Source organism: Lacerta agilis, chromosome 16 (assembly GCF_009819535.1).
Source record: "Lacerta agilis isolate rLacAgi1 chromosome 16, rLacAgi1.pri, whole genome shotgun sequence".
Lineage (NCBI taxonomy): Eukaryota > Metazoa > Chordata > Lepidosauria > Squamata > Lacertidae > Lacerta > Lacerta agilis.
This window is the reverse complement of record NC_046327.1, coordinates 19,601,409-19,619,234: the sequence shown is the minus strand read 5'-3', so window position 1 is coordinate 19,619,234 and position 17,826 is coordinate 19,601,409. Positions and strand designations below refer to the sequence as shown.

At 48.4% G+C, this 17,826-nt stretch overlaps 1 protein-coding gene across 1 annotated transcript in view; it reads left to right on the top strand.

Moving 5' to 3' along the window:
• Positions 1 to 17,826, top strand: part of EPHA1 (EPH receptor A1) — an 80,375-nt gene extending 62,549 nt beyond the window's left edge. Inside the window, exons 9-18 of the mRNA XM_033172879.1 lie at positions 1,677 to 1,770; positions 1,886 to 1,941; positions 4,308 to 4,430; positions 4,527 to 4,712; positions 5,277 to 5,338; positions 11,094 to 11,303; positions 12,635 to 12,784; positions 13,910 to 14,103; positions 15,047 to 15,202; positions 17,237 to 17,826. Of these exons, the coding sequence (XP_033028770.1) occupies positions 1,677 to 1,770; positions 1,886 to 1,941; positions 4,308 to 4,430; positions 4,527 to 4,712; positions 5,277 to 5,338; positions 11,094 to 11,303; positions 12,635 to 12,784; positions 13,910 to 14,103; positions 15,047 to 15,202; positions 17,237 to 17,315 (1,310 nt within the window). The 3' untranslated portion in view covers positions 17,316 to 17,826. The remainder of the gene's footprint in view (positions 1 to 1,676; positions 1,771 to 1,885; positions 1,942 to 4,307; positions 4,431 to 4,526; positions 4,713 to 5,276; positions 5,339 to 11,093; positions 11,304 to 12,634; positions 12,785 to 13,909; positions 14,104 to 15,046; positions 15,203 to 17,236) is intronic.

Sequence of the window (17,826 nt, the reverse complement as noted above, 5' to 3'; positions counted from 1 at the left end):
CAAACTCTCTCTCTCTCTCTCTCTCTCTCTCTCTCACACACACACACACACTTCCTTGCAACTTTTCCAGGCATTATATGGTACTATTCCTGTACTATATTTTTTTTTACCAATGGGCTCTAAAACACTTGAGGTCATCCAGATACCGTCACAGCTTCCTTTTAATATTGTTTTACCAATATACTGTTTGGTTTTTTTGCATGATAATGCTTTCAGATCTGCATTGCAAAACTAAAACTAAATGCAAACGACTTCCCTTTGGAGACAGAGAGCTGTTTCATGCAGCTATCATATTTGCTGCCTGAAGCTACCCTCTTTGTTACACCAGCTTCCTGCAATTAATGCATAAAGTGTGTTTGTGGGTTGGGGGGGGGCAAATCTACCGGCATGTGCCTAAACTCCTGGAGACATGAACCTGTAAACCCTGCTTACTGTGGCTTTCTAGTGCCTCTTGTTGCTAAATTTATTACCTTCTCTTCACCCACAGGTCCCAGAGCAGGTTACAGCAACTTAAAATTCATAAGAAAGCGTTAAGACAAGTCACAAGAATAGGTTGGGTGCTGATAAGATATCAGAGGCCAGGATAAAGAGGCACATTGACACCATCCACCAAAAGCTGTAAAGAAGCCAGAGGCACCTCTTGTGGGGAGAGAATTCCACAACGTAGAGACTGTCACAGAGAATGCTCTCTCCTGGGCCACCACACACCCCAAACTTCCAAGGGAAGTAGAACTACCAAGAGGGGCCCTCTCTGCTGGTCCTAACACCTGAGAGGGTCTGTTGGCACACCTTATGCATTTGCTGTGGCATAAACATGTGCAACAATCTGCTAAGAACAATGGCTGTATGAAACGTCTCTGAAACCCATCCACTCCCCAGTGTGGCCCTTGGATAAGATAAATAAGGTCAGCAAAGGCATTTTAGGAAACTAGAACTAAGGATAATGCCAACCATTGTTTCCAAAAAAAGAAAGAGAGAAAGACCAAAATGCACTTTAAAAAATTATCCACACAGCACTCAGTATTGAAAGTGTAATTGGGATGTGGCCAAGCCACTCACTCACTAGTGGTTCCATACCCAACGTAAATACTGAAGAAAGCATTTGGGATAAATTTGGCATTGACATCATGAGCATACACTTCATAACAGTCCAGCTCCTCAAGTCCTTCCAATGACCTCTTAGATCAGGTATTTATAGATAAAGAGTTTTGATAAATAAGACAGCAAGCGAACACCCAGGGCACTCACTGTTTGCATTGGGGTTTAATACTTGTTCACTTTCTGTGTATATTAAAGCACAAAAAGTATCAGGGTTGTGTTTGCCTGGGGCTGACGTGCCTGCCTGGGGAATGGGGTTATCTCACTTATACACATTGAAGGAAACATGTAAGTAGTATTTATACGCACAAAATAGACCAAATAATTCATGGTCTGTACTCTGCAAAATCGGAGGCAAAGGTGGTACATTATTGGATACTGGGCTCTTAAGCGTACATGCCACTTCTTCATTACCTTTCCTTACATCTGGTTGAAACAAATCCCGTGCTTTCACATGCCTATGCATACAGTTACTCTGAATCCCTATGGAAATCCAGATATATTTCTGGAGTGGTGAGCCCTGGCTAGGGCGGCCTGGCGCTGGAACGGTGTCTATAACCTGCATTTTGCTCTTGCAGACACTGGGATGCCCTCTGGAGGAGTGATTGTCAGCATAATCTTTGGAGTTCTGCTGTTTATCGGTCTGGTTGTCGGTCTCCTTGTTTGCCGAAGGTAGAGATGGTGGTTCTCGAGGGTGGAGGGAATCCTGGGCATTGTTATTTGGTTTGTTCTGTGCTCTGGATGGTTATACCGTCTCTGTTCTGATGTTTATCCGTATCTGTTTTAGGCACTCTTACCGACGCGGAGCCCGGCGATGCCACAAGCAATCTGGCTACGACCGAGGTGAGCACCTGGAGTCAGGGAAGGCAGAGGAGGTGAAAGGCTTAGGAGTTCAGAGCCCCAAACTACATGTAACATGCAGACCAGCCAGATGAGCATTTGAGAAGTATCAAAAGCCACTTTGATGGGGATGGTCAGTAGTGCAGGGTTTGTGTGTGTGTGTGTGTGTGTGTGTGTGTGTGTGTGTGCAGGCAGAGTGGAGATTAACTTTTCCTCAGCAGGTGTACTTCTGCTCCAAATTCCTCCCCTCCTCCATGCTACGTCCCTCAATCTGAAGTCCAGATACATATTGCCAAGCACAAGCTCACACTCAGTCCCACCAACTCTAAGGGGCTGCCTTGTCTTCAGCCTCTTCAGTATTTGTTGGAAAGGGACTGGGACCCCTCAGTGTTGAGTGGGCCTGGTGTGCACCATCAGGCATTGCGCGTCGCAGCTTCAGCAGCTGGCTCCTTCAGAGTGCTCTTGTCTCCTCCAGGCGGCATGACATCACACTGTGACATCACACACACACACACACACACACGATACGCAACGGGGACCCCTCTTTTTTTAAAAAATGATTTGTACTGGTTTTGCAAAATAAATTTCACAACTAACACAATTAAATTTTAGAATCAAACAAGATTCTTCCGAATCTTGGGACTTCCCTCCTCCCCTCCGTGGGTCCTTTATATATCTTAATCAACTGCATATTATAGTTCATCCGAATTATAATCCTCCAATATAACCAAAGCCTTTGTAACATTGCAAGAGTTATTGAAAGCCTGCCAAAGAGCTCAAGTGATTACAGTGTTCTTTTAAATAGAGTCTGTATTTGTCCGATTCTCTAATGAAGTTTTGGTCTTCCTGATTTCTGGTTTTCCCAGTCAGTCTCGCCATCTCTGCATAGTCAAGTAGTTTCATCTGACAGTCCGCCTCTGTCGGCATCTTATCCTCTTTCCATTTCTGGGCAAGCAGCATCCTTGCAGCTGTGCGACACGCCACCTCCATCTTGGGGACAACCTGGCGCCTCTGCTCACTCTTGACAGAAGCTTGACAGAAGCTGCCGCTATATACCATGTCATTTGAACAGGCAATTTTCAAACCGGGTGCTTGATCAGGGCATGCAGTTCAGGCACTAGGCACTTGAACCACCACCCCTCCATTGCAGCAATGGAGGGAGCCCATAAAGGCAGAACGATTTAAAAAGAAAAAAATTGTATCCAAGTCCACAGCCAGCCTAAGTGAGCATCCGGTGAGATGCGAGGAGGTAATTCTAACTCCTTGTGAAAAGGCAGAAACAAGTCGCCTAATATGTTTAAAAAACACCACTTGATTTATTAAATGACATAACAACACAGTTTTAAAGTGTGAAGCACAAAGTACTGTATATTCTGGCGTATAAGACTACTTTTTAATCCAGGAAAATCTTCTCTAAAGTCGGGAGTCGTCTTATACGCCAGGTGGAGAATCTGTGGTCGAGTATACCTCAAACTCTATATTTTAACTGGAAAAGTTAGGGGTCGTCTTATATGCTCAGTCATCTTATACGCCGGAAAATATGGTACTTTTTGCTGACCAGCTGAATAGAATACTGCCTACATGCTTTCCTTTATATATCCAAAAGTAAAAGATCTAAAACAGGGCGAGGTGGTCCAACTTTTCATACCAAAGTTGAGAAAGGAGGTGGGAGGACTCCAGGATCCTGTAAGAGCCCTCATGCCTCCTCCAAATGTTGCTGAGGACCACAAAATAAGACCTCGCTTGTTGAACTACCCAGATCTAAAATCTTTAAAATAAAAGCTGAATATCCAGGCAAGAAGCCTGGGGTATTATTGCCCATTCACCACCACCACAGCCCACTTCTCCCTGTGTCTATAACCTTGAATGAATTTCCACCTTACTTTTCATCCATGGCTCTGTTTCCCCCACAATCGTCCATCTGAAGTCCTGTTCTATATTTTTTCCCAGCACGGTCATAGGGATACCACAGCACTCAGGCCTAGTTAGGGCCTTGGATCTTAGGAGATTGGGTGACCCATGCTCATCTTTCCAGCACCTGATGCCGCATGTGGCATTGGGCATGGAAAAGTTCAAGGCGCAGGTGCTTCAAAGGAAGAATTAGGAGCACACTCCCAAGTGTGCTTTTGTTTCTTTGCAGGCAAAATTCAGTGCTTTTAAAACTTGGCAACTTTTCCTGTTCTCCTGCAGCTTCAGTATGTTTGCTCTAGTAGCTTTAGGCTGTAACCTTACACAGCGAGATTTACTTTCCCAAGCCAATACGTTTAGGACTGTGATGTGGGCTGGGGGAGTTCTTGCATCTTACTGTACCGAAAGAGCCGCAAAACCTTTGTGCAGAAATCATTTACAGCAATGGCTCTTTATTACAGATGAGATTTGGTTGAAGCCATACGTAGACCTCCAGCCCTATGACGATCCCAGCAGGGGAGTCCTAGAATTCACAAAAGAGCTAGACCCATCCGTTGTCACCATGGAGACTGTTATTGGTGAAGGTACGTATCGTGAGGTTCCTTCTCTCTCTGTGGTCAGGAGACCCCATTTTTCTATACCCCCAATACCACTCTCTCTTTCCTCTGAATGCTCCACAGGCGAGTTTGGGGAGGTCTACTGTGGGAATCTGCGTTTCCCAGGGAAGGAACGTGTCGTCGTGGCCATCAAGACCTTGAAGTCAACTTACTCAGACTCAACATGGTGGAACTTCTTGCGTGAGGCGACGATCATGGGCCAGTTCAATCACCCCAACATTGTCCGCTTGGAAGGAGTCGTTACAAAACGTAAGGGCTCAGCCATGATGGGGCAGTAGCGCCTGGTGTTGGAATGGGACGGTTTTCACTACGTGGAATCACCAGCGAGTGTGAGGCTTCTGTAAAGGTGCTGGAGCGGCATGTGGGAGCTACCAGATTCAGTCCTTGGCATCTCCAATGAGAATAATAATAATAATTTTTTGGGTACCCTGCCCATCTGACTGCGTTGCCCCAGCCACCCTGAGTGGCTTCCAACATGCATAAAAACATAATAAAACATCAAACATTAAAAAGCTTTCCTACGCAGGGCTGCCTTCAGATGTCTTCTAAAGGTTATATAGTTAAATAATAATAATAATAATAATAATAATAATAATAATAATAATAATAGAAATCATCCCTGCCCTGTGAGCCTGGAGGGCTACATAGCAGACTGGGCAAGAGGGACCAGAAGTTTCATGTGTTCAAAAGGTTAAAATGACTTTTCCATTTGGATTGGGGGGGGGGGGAGCCCAGAGAGCCACTGCCAACCAGATGGGAAGTAAGGTGAGGGCAGCACTAGTAATTTTCTTTTATTTTCTTTTTTCTTCCCAGGAAACCCAATGATGATTATCACGGAATACATGGAAAATGGGGCTCTGGACACCTTCTTACGGGTGAGTCCTTTTTCGTCAGCCATTTAGGCATCGTCGGTTGGTAAAGCTATATTAATTCAGATTGTAGGTGGAGACTCCATGCAAAAGGAAATTCAGCCTAAGAAAATGAACACGTTGGAGAGAGAAGGCTCAGCTAGAACCCGTCCCCCTGCCAAATCATTCTCTATATGCACACTTTTTTATTTTTGCATGGAGGAGTTTTTAGCCAGATCATTCCCCAATGCCACTACAGAGTGATGGAGCCTGACCAGAGCTTTACCACCTGGATGATAACTAAGCGTAGAAGAGGAAAGGACACTTTTCTCTTTTGTCTGACAGTGCTCATGGTTTTTGGCTTGGATCTAGGGACCCCTTTAAAGCCTGGGACCAGGGTATCTGAAGGACTGCTTTATCCCATAATAATAATAATAATAATATTTATTATTTGTACCCCGCCCATCTGGCTGGATTTCCCCAGCCACTCTGGGCGGCTTCCAACAGAAATCAAATACAAAAATATCAAACATTAAAAACTTCCCTAAAAAGGGCTGCCTTCAGGTTTTTTCTGAATGTCAGGTAGTTGTTTATTTCCCTGACCTGTGATGGGAGGGCGTTCCACAGGGCGGGCGCCACTACCGAGAAGGCCCTCTGCCTGGTTCCCTGTAGTTTTGCTTCTTGCAGTGAGGGAACCGACAGAAGGCCCTCGGCGCTGGATCTCAGTGTCCGGGCTGAATGATGGGGGTGGAGACGCTCCTTCAGGTATACAGGACCGAGGCCGTTTAGGGCTTTAAAGGTCAGCACCAACACTTTGAATTGTGCTCGGAAACGTACTGGGAGCCAATGCAGATCTCTCAGGACCGGTGTTATGTGGTCCCGGCGGCCACTCCCAGTCACCAGTCTAGCTGCCGCATTTTGGATTAATTGCAGTTTCCGGGTCACCTTCAAAGGTAGCCCCACATAGAGCGCATTGCAGTAGTCCAAGCGGGAGATAACCAGAGCATGCACCACCTTGGTGAGACAGTCCGCGGGCAGGTAGGGTCTCAGCCTGCGTACCAGGTGGAGCTGGTAGACAGCTGCCCTGGATACAGAATTAACCTGCGCTTCCATGGACAGCTGTGAGTCCAAAATGACTCCCAGGCTGCGCACCTGGTCCTTCAGGGGCACAGTTACCCCATTCAGGACCAGGGAATCCTCCAAACCTGCCCTCCTCCTGTCCCCCAAAAACAGTACTTCTGTCTTGTCAGGATTCAACCTCAATCTGTTAGCCGCCATCCATCCTCCAACCGCCTCCAGGCACTCACACAGGACCTTCACGGCCTTCACTGGTTCTGATTTGAAAGAGAGGTAGAGCTGGGTATCATCTGCATACTGATGAACACCCAGCCCAAACCCCCTGATGATCTCTCCCAGCGGCTCCATATAGATATTAAAAAGCATGGGGGAGAGGACAGAACCCTGAGGCACCCCACAAGTGAGAGCCCAGGGGTCTGAACACTCATCCCCCACCACCACTTTCTGAACACGGCCCAGGAGGAAGGAGCGGAACCACTGTATAACAGTGCCTCCAGCTCCCAACCCCTCTAGCCGGTCTAGAAGGATGTTATGGTCGATGGTGTCAAAGGCCGCTGAGAGATCCAGCAGAACTAGGAAACAGCTCTCACCTTTGTCCCTAGCCCGCCGGAGATCATCGACCAGCGCGACCAAGGCGGTTTCAGTCCCATGGTGAGGCCTGAATCCCGATTGGAAGGGATCCAAATGGTCCGCTTCTTCCAGGCATGCCTGGAGTTGTTCAGCAACCACTCGCTCAATCACCTTGCCCAAGAATGGTAGATTTGAGACTGGGCGATAGTTGGCCATATTGGCCGGGTCTAAAGATGTTTTTTTAAGAAGCGGTTTAATAACCGCCTCTTTCAGCGGGGCTGGGAAGGCTCCCTCACAGAGGGAAGCATTCACCACCCCGCGCAGCCCATCGCCCAGCCCCTCCCGGCTAGCTTTTATAAGCCAGGATGGGCAAGGATCAAGGAGACAGGTGGTTGGTTTCACTCGTCCAAGCAGCCTGTCCACATCCTCGGAGGTAACAGACTGAAATTGATCCCACGCAACTGGACTAGACAGGACTCTGGCACTCTCCCGCCCTGGCCCTGCTCCCACGGTGGAGTCTATCTCTTTCCGAATCTGAGCGATTTTATCCGCAAAAAACTTTGCAAACGCATTGCAGGAGATCTTGGGGTCCCTACCAGGCCCCGATGACGAAGGTGGCTCCGATAGATTCCGAACCACCTGAAAGAGTCTCCTGCTGCTATTTTCCGCAGATGCAATAGAGGCGGTGAAGAAAGTCTTCTTTGCCGTCGCTATCGCCACTTGGTAGGCTCGACGTTGAGCTCTAACCTGTGTTCGGTCGGATTCAGAATGGGTTTTCTGCCACCGGCGCTCTAGCCGTCTCAACGATTGTTTCATCGCCCTCAGCTCCGGGGAAAACCACGGGGCTGTCCGGGCTCCATGCAACCGGAGAGGGCGCTTCGGAGCCAAACAGTCAATAGCCCTGGTTAGCTCCACATTCCAGCGGGCCACCAGGGAATCGGCTGAAAGGCCATCAACATGGGATAAAGTATCCCCTACCACTCTCTGGAAACCATTTGGATCCATTAAGTGGCGGGGGCGGACCATCCGAATTGGTCCCACCTCCCTGCAGAGGGGAAGGGTTGCGGAGAAGTCCAGTTGCACCAGGAAGTGATCTGACCATGGCACTTCTTTAGTTTCACTTTTTTTTAATGTCAGATCACCAACATCCATAGAGGTGAATACCAGGTCTAAGGCATGTCCTCGGCTATGAGTTGGACCAGACTTATTCAGGGTCAGCCCCATGGAGGCCATGCTTTCCACGAAGTCCCGAGCGGCCCCTTGTAAGGTCGTGTCGGCATGGATGTTAAAATCCCCTAGGACGACCAAACTAGGTGACTCCAGGAGAACATCCGCCACGACCTGAAGCAGCTCGGGCAGGGAATCCTTGGTGCAGCGGGGAGGTCGGTACACCAAAAGGAATCCTGTACTGCCCCTATTGCCCAACTTCCAGAACATGCACTCAGAGAACTGGGTCTTCCCAATAGGACGCCTGGTGCAAACTAATGACTTCCTAAAAATCACTGCAACCCCCCCTCCCCGCCCACAAGGCCTGGGTTGCTGTGCGTAAGAGAAACCTGGTGGACAAGCAGCGGCAAGGACAGGCCCATCTGCCTCGTCCAACCAAGTCTCTGTTACACATGCCAGGTCAAGTCCACCATCCACAATCAAGTCATGGATGGCAGTGGTTTTATTCAACATTGACCTGGCATTGCACACCAGCATCTTCAGGTCATGTGGGTATCCCTTGCTGAATCCAGTATCCGTCCGGTCAGGACCAGACCCGGAGGCAGGAATAGTCCTCAGACAACGACTAAACCTGCCTCCTCGGCAATGACATGGTCTGGTCTTAGCGTAACTCCTCCTCCTGCCCATGATCACTGAGATCGGTTGTCCCAGTGCATCCCACCCTGTGGAACCTGCCCCAGCCATTTTGTTGGCCGGGACCCCCTCCCAGGCAGCCCTGACCCCACCCCTTAAGAACAAAATTAAACCTATATAAAAACAAAAAACAAAACACAATAATACAAACCAAAAACTATAAAAATTACAAGTAACCAAAATTAAACAAAACTCAAAACCCCACTAAACATCTATCCCACCCCCACAACAAGAAAACTTAAAAAGATGAAAAGAAATAATAATAATAGAAACATTTTAAAGCATTAAAAAAAAAAAAAAAGAGCTGGACAGCAGCAGCACTCAGGCACTCAGGCAGGGGAGTCCTCCTGGGCAGCAGCAACCAGCAGCAGTGCAGAGGCGGCAGCAGTCCTTTTGTAGCCTTTTCAGGCCCCGTCCTGGGCCAGGTGGTGAGTGGCAGGAACGGGGCCCTCAGGCACTCAGGCAGGGGAGTCCTCCTGGGCAGCCAGCAACCATGTGAAACTACGTGGTCTTCCCCAGAGGCCTCTTCTCCGGGCGCCCTTGCCTTCTGAAGTTAGGCATGTAGGACCTTTTCTATAGTGGGACCCTGGTTGTGATGCACCCTATGTAAGAACAGAAGAGGAGCCCTGCTGGATCAGACTAAGGCTTCATCTGTAGCCCAGCATCCTGTTCTCACAGTGGCCAATCAGGTGCCAGTGATAAGCCCTCAAGCAGGGAATGAGCACAGTCTCCCCAAAGGTACACCACTGGTGGTCACTTTGTTACCTTTCGGGCATCAGATAAAAATACCGTATATCGCGGCGTATAAGACGACTTTTTAAGCCCGAAAAATCTTCTCTGAAGTCGGGGGTCGTCTTGTACGCCGGCAACATCATGACCCGGAGTTCCGCCCCGCCACTGGCTGCATGGAGCCTCTCCCCGGCGCTTCAGCCGCCATGGAGCCCGGGCTGGGCGTGGGCGGCAAGCGCGGAGGCCTCCTTTGGGGCGACGGGGAGCTTCTCCCCGCTGCCCCAGGCGTCGCTACCGACGCCTCAGCAGCCGTGGAGGCCGTCCTGCGCTTCAGCAGGAAGCGCGGAGGCCTCCTTTGGGGCGACGGGGAGCTTCTCCCCGCTGCCCCAGGCGTCGCTGCCGACGCCTCAGCAGCCGTGGAGGCCGTCCTGCGCTTCAGCAGGAAGCGCGGAGGCCTCCTTTGGGGCGACGGGGAGCTTCTCCCCGCTGCCCCAGGCGTCGCTACCGACGCCTCAGCAGCCGTGGAGGCCGTCCTGCGCTTCAGCAGGAAGCGCGGAGGCCTCCTTTGGGGCGACGGGGAGCTTCTCCCCGCTGCCCCAGGCGTCGCTACCGACGCCTCAGCAGCCGGGGAGGCCGTCCTGCGCTTCAGCAGGAAGCGCGGAGGCCTCCTTTGGGGTGACGGGGAGCTTCTCCCCGCTGCCCCAGGCGTCGCTGCCGACGCCTCAGCAGCCGGGGAGGCCGTCCTGCGCTTCAGCAGGAAGCGCGGAGGCCTCCTTTGCGGCGACGGGGAGCTTCTCCCCGCTGCCCCAGGCGTCGCTGCCGCCGCCTCAGCAGCCATGGGGGCCGCTGTGCGCTTGGGCGGCAAGCGCGGAAATCTCCTGTGTGGCGCGGGGGACGCTCTCCCCGCCGCTGCCGCCGCCTCAGCAGCCATGGATCCCGGGCTGGGTGAGTATACCCCAAACTCTGTTTTTTCACATTAAAAGTTGGGGGGTCGTCTTATACGCCGAGTCGCCTTATACGCCGCGATATACGGTAATCCTATTCTCCCAGCCTTTTAATACTGCTTTCATTTGTATCTCTTGTTTATATTCTCTATATTCTTCTTGCTACTTTTTCTGCAGTTTTCTTTTAGCATTATTGTGGTTGTTTTTTTTTAAAGATTAATTTGATAAGATTTAATTTATATTAGCCACCTTGGAATCTCTTACCTCGAACGGCTGGATATTCTTGGGAACTGAGTCTCTTGGGTCATGCCTGCATAAGTTGTGACCGACTGGGCTGAATGTAGGCCCATCAACCATGTCCACCAGCCCATCAGGAACTCGAGAAAAAAACCGCAGGTTTTGTGGTCTGCCTGGGACTAAAAGGCAAAGGGCTGGCAAGCCAGAGTCCATGACTGTTGCACACTGTCTTTTTTTGGGTGGGACACAAGCTGTGGCTATAACATTTCATTGCCACGACGATTCCGAAACTTCATTCTTCGCTGTGAAACAAGCGGCTAAGCACAGTGAGAAGACTTTTCTTTGTGCCTGTGTTTGTGTTTCAGGAGAACATGGACAAGTTCAGTTCGGTGCAGCTTGTGACGATGCTGCAGGGCATTGCCTCGGGAATGACCTACCTGTCGGACCGCAACTATGTGCACCGGGACCTGGCGGCCCGCAACATTCTGGTGTCTCATAACCTTCAGTGCAAGGTTTCAGATTTCGGTCTTTCTCGGATATTAGAAAACGATGTGGAGGGAACTTATGAAACAAAGGTAAAATTATGAAAACAAGATAAATAAAGTAGGGAGCAGGGCTGGGTGATGTATTATCCAAAACTGGTTTGAAGTCCATATCAAAATGTTGGCTTCATAGTTTTTGACCTGGCAATATATTGATGTGTGTGTGTGTGTGTGCTATGCAAAAATCACAATATGGGAAAAACTGTGAAGACAGCCAGTGCCTCTCTCCATAGCTCCATCCTTATTTCAGACATTGTGATATATCAGTATTTGCGATGTTTAGCTGGTGATATATCAAGACGCACAAATAACTGGGACATTTAGCTCAGTTGTTGTGTTAAGGCAACTTTTCCCCCCAGTGTGACCTTGGCTCTGTGCCAGCAGAAGACAGGCTGCTGTTTGTCTTGTAGAGCTGGGCCAAAACTAGCACACTTACTCAGAACTCCAAAGAGCCAAATGGCAGGTAAGTTTCTGATTGTTTAGACTGGGTATAGTGAAATGCCTGCATGAAGTACTCAAGGGAGTAACACAGACCAAGTCAGAGCATTCTCAGAAATAAAGTTTTATTTTTTAAAAAGTACAAAAAAATGGTAATTGAACAGTGGAAAACTTTCCAGGAACTGAGAGGGAAAGAGGAAGGAAGGTCTGTACAACATGACTTTGGCTTCAAAGGAGGCAGAAGGAAAAAGACAACTGAAGTCTGAAATGTAGCCAGTTTTGTCAGAGAATGGGCACCAGAGTCCAAGGATATGAAGATGAGCATCCAACAGGACCATGGGTGGAATGTCTGCCAGAAATCTAACGTAGTTTAAGAACTGGTACATGGGGACTCAAATAGGGCCAGGACCATTATAGACTTGAGAAGGGAGGGGCTTGATGGATATAAAAGGATGATGTTGGAAGAGTGATTTCCATGTGTGAACTGAAAGAGGCTTGATGTTTTCCAGTACTACTAATATCCTACTCTTTACATTTAAGTAGGCAATTGATAATATTGGACCTCAAGGGAGGTTGGGCATTTGCCTTCTCAGGAGGTCCAAGTCTATCTGGGTTGGGGGCTACTCTCTTCTCTATGTCAATAGAGAATTTTGTCAAGAAACCTGGATTTTGCCCTCTGCATCTTGATAAATTACTTCCTGCTACATTCAAACAAAATGGAAACTGTATGATCCAAGGTTCCAAGGAACACCGGTTTGAGCTCCTGGCAACAACGCCGTTTTGCTTGCTTACTTACGTGTGTGTGTTTCACATATTTTTTTCTACCCCAGGGAAGGAGGCAGGGAGTGGCTTTGTGGGCTCCTAGATTGCAGCTGAATAGCCAAACCGTAGTTTCCATTTCACAGTTGCAACCTCTTTTTCAACAGGGTGGCAAGATCCCTATCCGATGGACAGCGCCTGAAGCTATTGCCCATCGAATCTTCACCTCAGCCAGTGATATCTGGAGTTTTGGCATCGTCATGTGGGAGGTGCTGTCCTATGGCGACAAGCCATATGGAGATATGACCAACCAGGAGGTAAGAGGGTCAAGGGAAACGGTTATTGAGCAAGGAAGCCACCTCATGGATTAGCAGCGCTGAAGGTGAACTAGAATCGTAATAAAGAACACGTTTCCAGATTTCCCCATGGCCCCAAATTCCGTTTCCTACTTTCCTGATGGGAGCAGCCATGGTTGGGCAGCCCAACTGAGATTCATTAGTCATGAGTTTCAGTACATTAACCAATTTGATTAAATCTGCATAGGAGAAAAAACAATGGGTTGCGTCCAGTGCTCTGCCAGCATAAATCTGTGGGTGCAGTAGGGCTTCCATTTCCTCTTCTCCACACACTCCCAAATCCACTTTGGAGGATACCCCAACCCCCTGAAGCTGATTTTGGGGGCATGCAGGGGCTGGAGAGGAAAGAGGGCTTATCTACACTTGCGCTCTGCTCTTTCTAGGCACAGGTCCGTGCTTAAAAGCTCAGTGTCTGAGCGTGGTTTGGTTTTGCCCCAGGCTTTCCCCACAAAAACCTGCTCTTTAGCGCTTAATTGGAGCAAACGTCAATTTGGGCTTTCTGTGGATTGCTGTTTGCTCTAACTGAGTTTTAAAGAGCAGGTTTTTGTGAGGAAAGCTCCAGAGGAAAATTGGGTACTCGAACATAGTCCCCGGAAAGAGAAGAAGAAAAGTTAAGTGTGAAGCCCTGAGAGGAAGAGGAAACTGTTGTTACCAGCAAAGCTCAAGTTTTGGATACGGCCCAGCAGTTTAGAAGGGAACCTCACACACTGCTTTCAAATGACGCGCATCTATCACAGTAGCAGCACCTCTCCTTTAAGAGGTATTTCTCCTTCTCAAACACGCAGAAGGGGATGCATTTTCTTAAGATGCCACTTGCCATCCTTAACTGTTACAGTTCAACTTGTATCGGAATTACTTTTAACAGAAGAATGTGGTGATTGATTAATTGGGGACAGTTTCTTAGCTTATACGTTTTTAATGAATTAATCAAATGGACTAAATGTGGCCGTTCTAATTCCAAAGGATTTCCCAATATTTAGACTTTATGCTCCTGAGAAAGTGGCCCTCGACTACAGTTTCTTTGGTAGCTGTGTTCTAAGGAATATTTGCCCTGTTCACAGTGATCTTGTGTTTTACCTGGAACAGGTGATGAAGAGCATAGAGGATGGGTATCGGCTCCCCCCACCTGTGGACTGCCCATCCGTCCTCTACGAGATCATGAAGGTGTGTTGGTCATATGACCGGACCCGGAGGCCCCGCTTCCGGGAGATCTTTGCTCAGCTAGAGCACTTCATCTCCAGTCCACATTTGCTTCGAACTGTGGCCGACTTTGACCCCAGGTGAGTGATATGCTGGGCGATATTTAGGGGACAGCGCTGTATAAATTTGTGTGCATGCACATGGGCACACACACACAATGGGAAGACTCCCCCAAAAAACTGAATTCTACATGCTATCTTACAGTGTTACCTTGGTTCTTGAATGGTTTAGCTGTCGAACAAATTGGCTCCTGAATGCTGCAAACCCAGAAGTAAGCGTTCCGGTTTGCAAACGTTTTTCAGAAGCCGAATGTCTGATGCGGCTTCCTTCCGCTTGAGTGCAGGAAGCTCCTGCAGCCAATCGGAAGCCGCGCTTTGGTTTTTGAACGGTTTCGGGAGTCGAATGGACTCCCGGAACAGATTTAAGTTTGAGAACAAAGGCACCACTGTATTTATATATATTATTTGTTAGTCACTTTTCTTACCAAGTAATTCAAAGTGACTTCCATTAAAACAAATTAAAAACCAACATTAAAAACCTAAAAACACAAAGGCAGGACCATAGGTTCCACCCCACTAGAAGAGGCAATGCCACCCTTCAAATTAAGGGCCCAAAGCACAGGAGAAAAGGATTTGCCTGGCACCTAAAACTGGATAAAGGTGTTGCCAGGCCAAATTATGCGTAGCTGGATAATCTCTTTTGTTTTGGCCTGGCTTATTCCATGCATGCTGAATTCTGTCCACGCCATCACATTCTGTGCTTTTGGAGCACTTCTGCAGAATTGTATCCTGCCCTTAAATGTGTGCGTGGCATCAGTGCCAACCTGGGTTGCATCAAGAGCCACAACGGCTTCTCCACGCTAGCCTAGGTGTTTAGCAGTGGGCATGGGACACCATAAACGCCCCCTTGGTAAAGGGTAGACATTTCTCTCCAGCTCCATTGGGGGGTGGGGCACTGGTCTTCTCATGAACTGCATTCATTGTAAGTGTCGCATCAGGTCTGACAATGCCTATCAATCCCCAGGGTGACGCTCCGCCTCCCCAGCTGCAGTGGCTCCGATGGGATTCCTTATCGGTCTATCCCAGAGTGGTTGGAATCCATCCGCATGAAGCGCTACATCATCAACTTCCGCACTGCCGGCCTGAACACCATGGAATCCGTCCTGGAGCTTTCTGCCGAGTAAGCACTGGACACCCTGAATTGTGGATTCTGCTCTTCCAGGGCAGAAGAGAGGAGAGGGAAGGGAGGACATGCAGCTAGAGCCACCGTGTCTATTGCACCTCCCCACAGTGTACAAAGACATTCAGGGATGCGGGTGGCGCTGTGGTCTAAACTACTGAGCCTCTTTGGGCTTGCTTATCAGAAGGTCAGTGGTTTGAATCCCAGCTCCTGCCAACCTAGCAGTTTGAAAGCACGCCAGTGCAAGTAGATAAATAGGTACTGCTGTGGCAGGAAAGTAAATGGCATTTCCGTGCGGAAAGTGGTCTGTGGACAAACGCCAGCTCCGTCAGCCTGAAAGCGAGATGAGCACCACAACCCCATAGTTGCCTTTGATTGGACTTAAGGATTCTAACAACTTTCTCTCTCTGCCTGCCCGCTAATGCCTTAACTACCAAGCTTGCACCCCTCTATAAGCACTTCTCATTATAGCTGTTCTTAGGGTTGCCAGCTTCTTTTCTCACCCTGCTCTCTTGTATCTGGGTTCCGTGCAGACACTGAGCAGATACCACAGCTTTTCCTGGTACAGAGGCCAAGTGACCAGGAAAAGGTTTCATTTGCTAACTTTCTCTGTGTTATGCTATAACTCAAGGACAAGAGGAGGGCTAATAAAAGGCCAAAATCCTGGCCAGAAGACGGAGAGAGAGAGACACTCTCCTGCTGCTTGTAAAGACAAGAGTGAAATAGATCCTTGTATCTAGCTCATGATTGCCCAATGGAGTCTGTTGCTGCGGTTGAAAAGCAGGCAGAGAACCAACAGCTTAAGTCAGAGCATAATCAGAAAGTCACAGTGATTCTTTGTTGGAGAGCAGAGAATATGTGAGTTAAGAGTAGGCCTGGTTAACCTTTGACCTTCCAGATGTTGTCAGACTCCCAGCTGCTGTCAGCCCCAGACAGCATGGACAAGGGTGATGGGTAATCGGAGTTGAGAGTCCAACAACATCGGGGGGGGGGGGGCAAAGGTTCCCCAGACCTCAGGTAGAGCCATCTCCATCACAATCTCATTTTGTATGTGGGTGGGTAGTTAGGCTGAAAACAAGCAGGGTGGTTTCCCCTTCCCCCTTCAGAACTGAAGGTGGTTTGAATACAGCAATTTACCTATTCATCTATTCCCTCCTGCCTCACAGTTGACTCTGGTGAAACAGGTTTTATAGGTTTCTGTAAGGCTTCAAAAATCTGCAAAAGCTGGCCAGAGAAGACAGCAAGATAAAAAAGGTCCTAGCAAAGGTTTACTCAAGAACTGATTTCAATGGGACCTCCTCCCTAGTGAGCAAGCATAGGATTTATTGGCAAGCTGGATATGTAAGAAATATTTGCAGAAGTAATAAGCATATCCTTCTATTAAGAGCATATGATCAAATCACTAACGCGTACCAAAATACTGGACACATATGAAAATAATCATATGGAACCAAGGAATTAGCATCAGCATACAAAAATTCACAAGACAGCTAAGATAACTGTTGGCATCCATCAAAATGCTACGGAATTGTTGCATTGTGTGAGATTGTATTTCTGCATCTTAGTATATTTAGTTTTACAGATGATATACTATGCTTTAGCAGAGTGACACTTTTGCAGGTTCTGTCCATAGTTTTGCGTTGTGCTTGCAGACTTACAAATTCAGCTTCCTGAAGCTCCTTTATCACCTTCCCAGTGAATTAACATGTCTTTTTTGGGATCTGTCATAACACCTCCAAGCGCTCTAAAATATGTTGTCTGACTCCCAACTTGCAGTGTTTTGCCAGATCCACCTTGTGAGACAGCAACTGGAAATGGTGATATTTCTAAGCTAGGTCCATGCCTTGAGCTCAGCTGAATTTCTAGGAATGGACTTTGGTAGGGCAGGTAACAAGTGGTGGGGGAAAGGGGACAGAGGTTTCTTAGAGTGCTACAGCTTTATGAAACCCTTTGCTTGTGTAGCAGTCTCAATCTCTCTTCACCTGCTAAACAAGGCAGCTAATCTTTCTCCCCTCCTGTTTTTTTCCCCCCAAGGGACTTGAAGCAAATGGGTGTGACTCTTCCTGGCCACCAGAAGCGTATTCTGTGCAGCATCCAAGGCTTCAAAGAGTGATGGGGGTCTTGCATCACCAAGCTGTCACTGGACCCAACGCCACAGAGCCCAGCAGAACAAGGAGAAGAGAAGGGGAACGGACTGAACCGATCTTGCAGTGGCGCTGCAAGCACCGGCCTGGGGCTCCGAGAGTTGATGGCAGAGTCTGCAGCATGTGCACGAAAAACATTCCTTGTGCCTCATAGTGCACAGGTTGGGACTTGAGCTTCCCAACGCAGAAAGCAACACTCCACGAGGCTTCCTGCAGATACTACGCCAGAGAAGTGGCCAATGCTTAAAATGCAAACTCCTTGCTTCTCTCTCATTTTGTGTCTTGCCACCTCTTGTTTCATTCTTGTGTTTCTACGCCAGCAGCAGCCACTCTGCCCGTCGCATTTCATAGTGACTAAGGAAGCAAGGTGTACTTAAAATTATAAGTAGAGCTGAAACCATTCTGCCGGCAAAGCCGTATCTAGCAAGAAGGGGTCCCTTCAAATGCAAAAGTTGTGCTTGAAGACTCAGGGATTGGGGG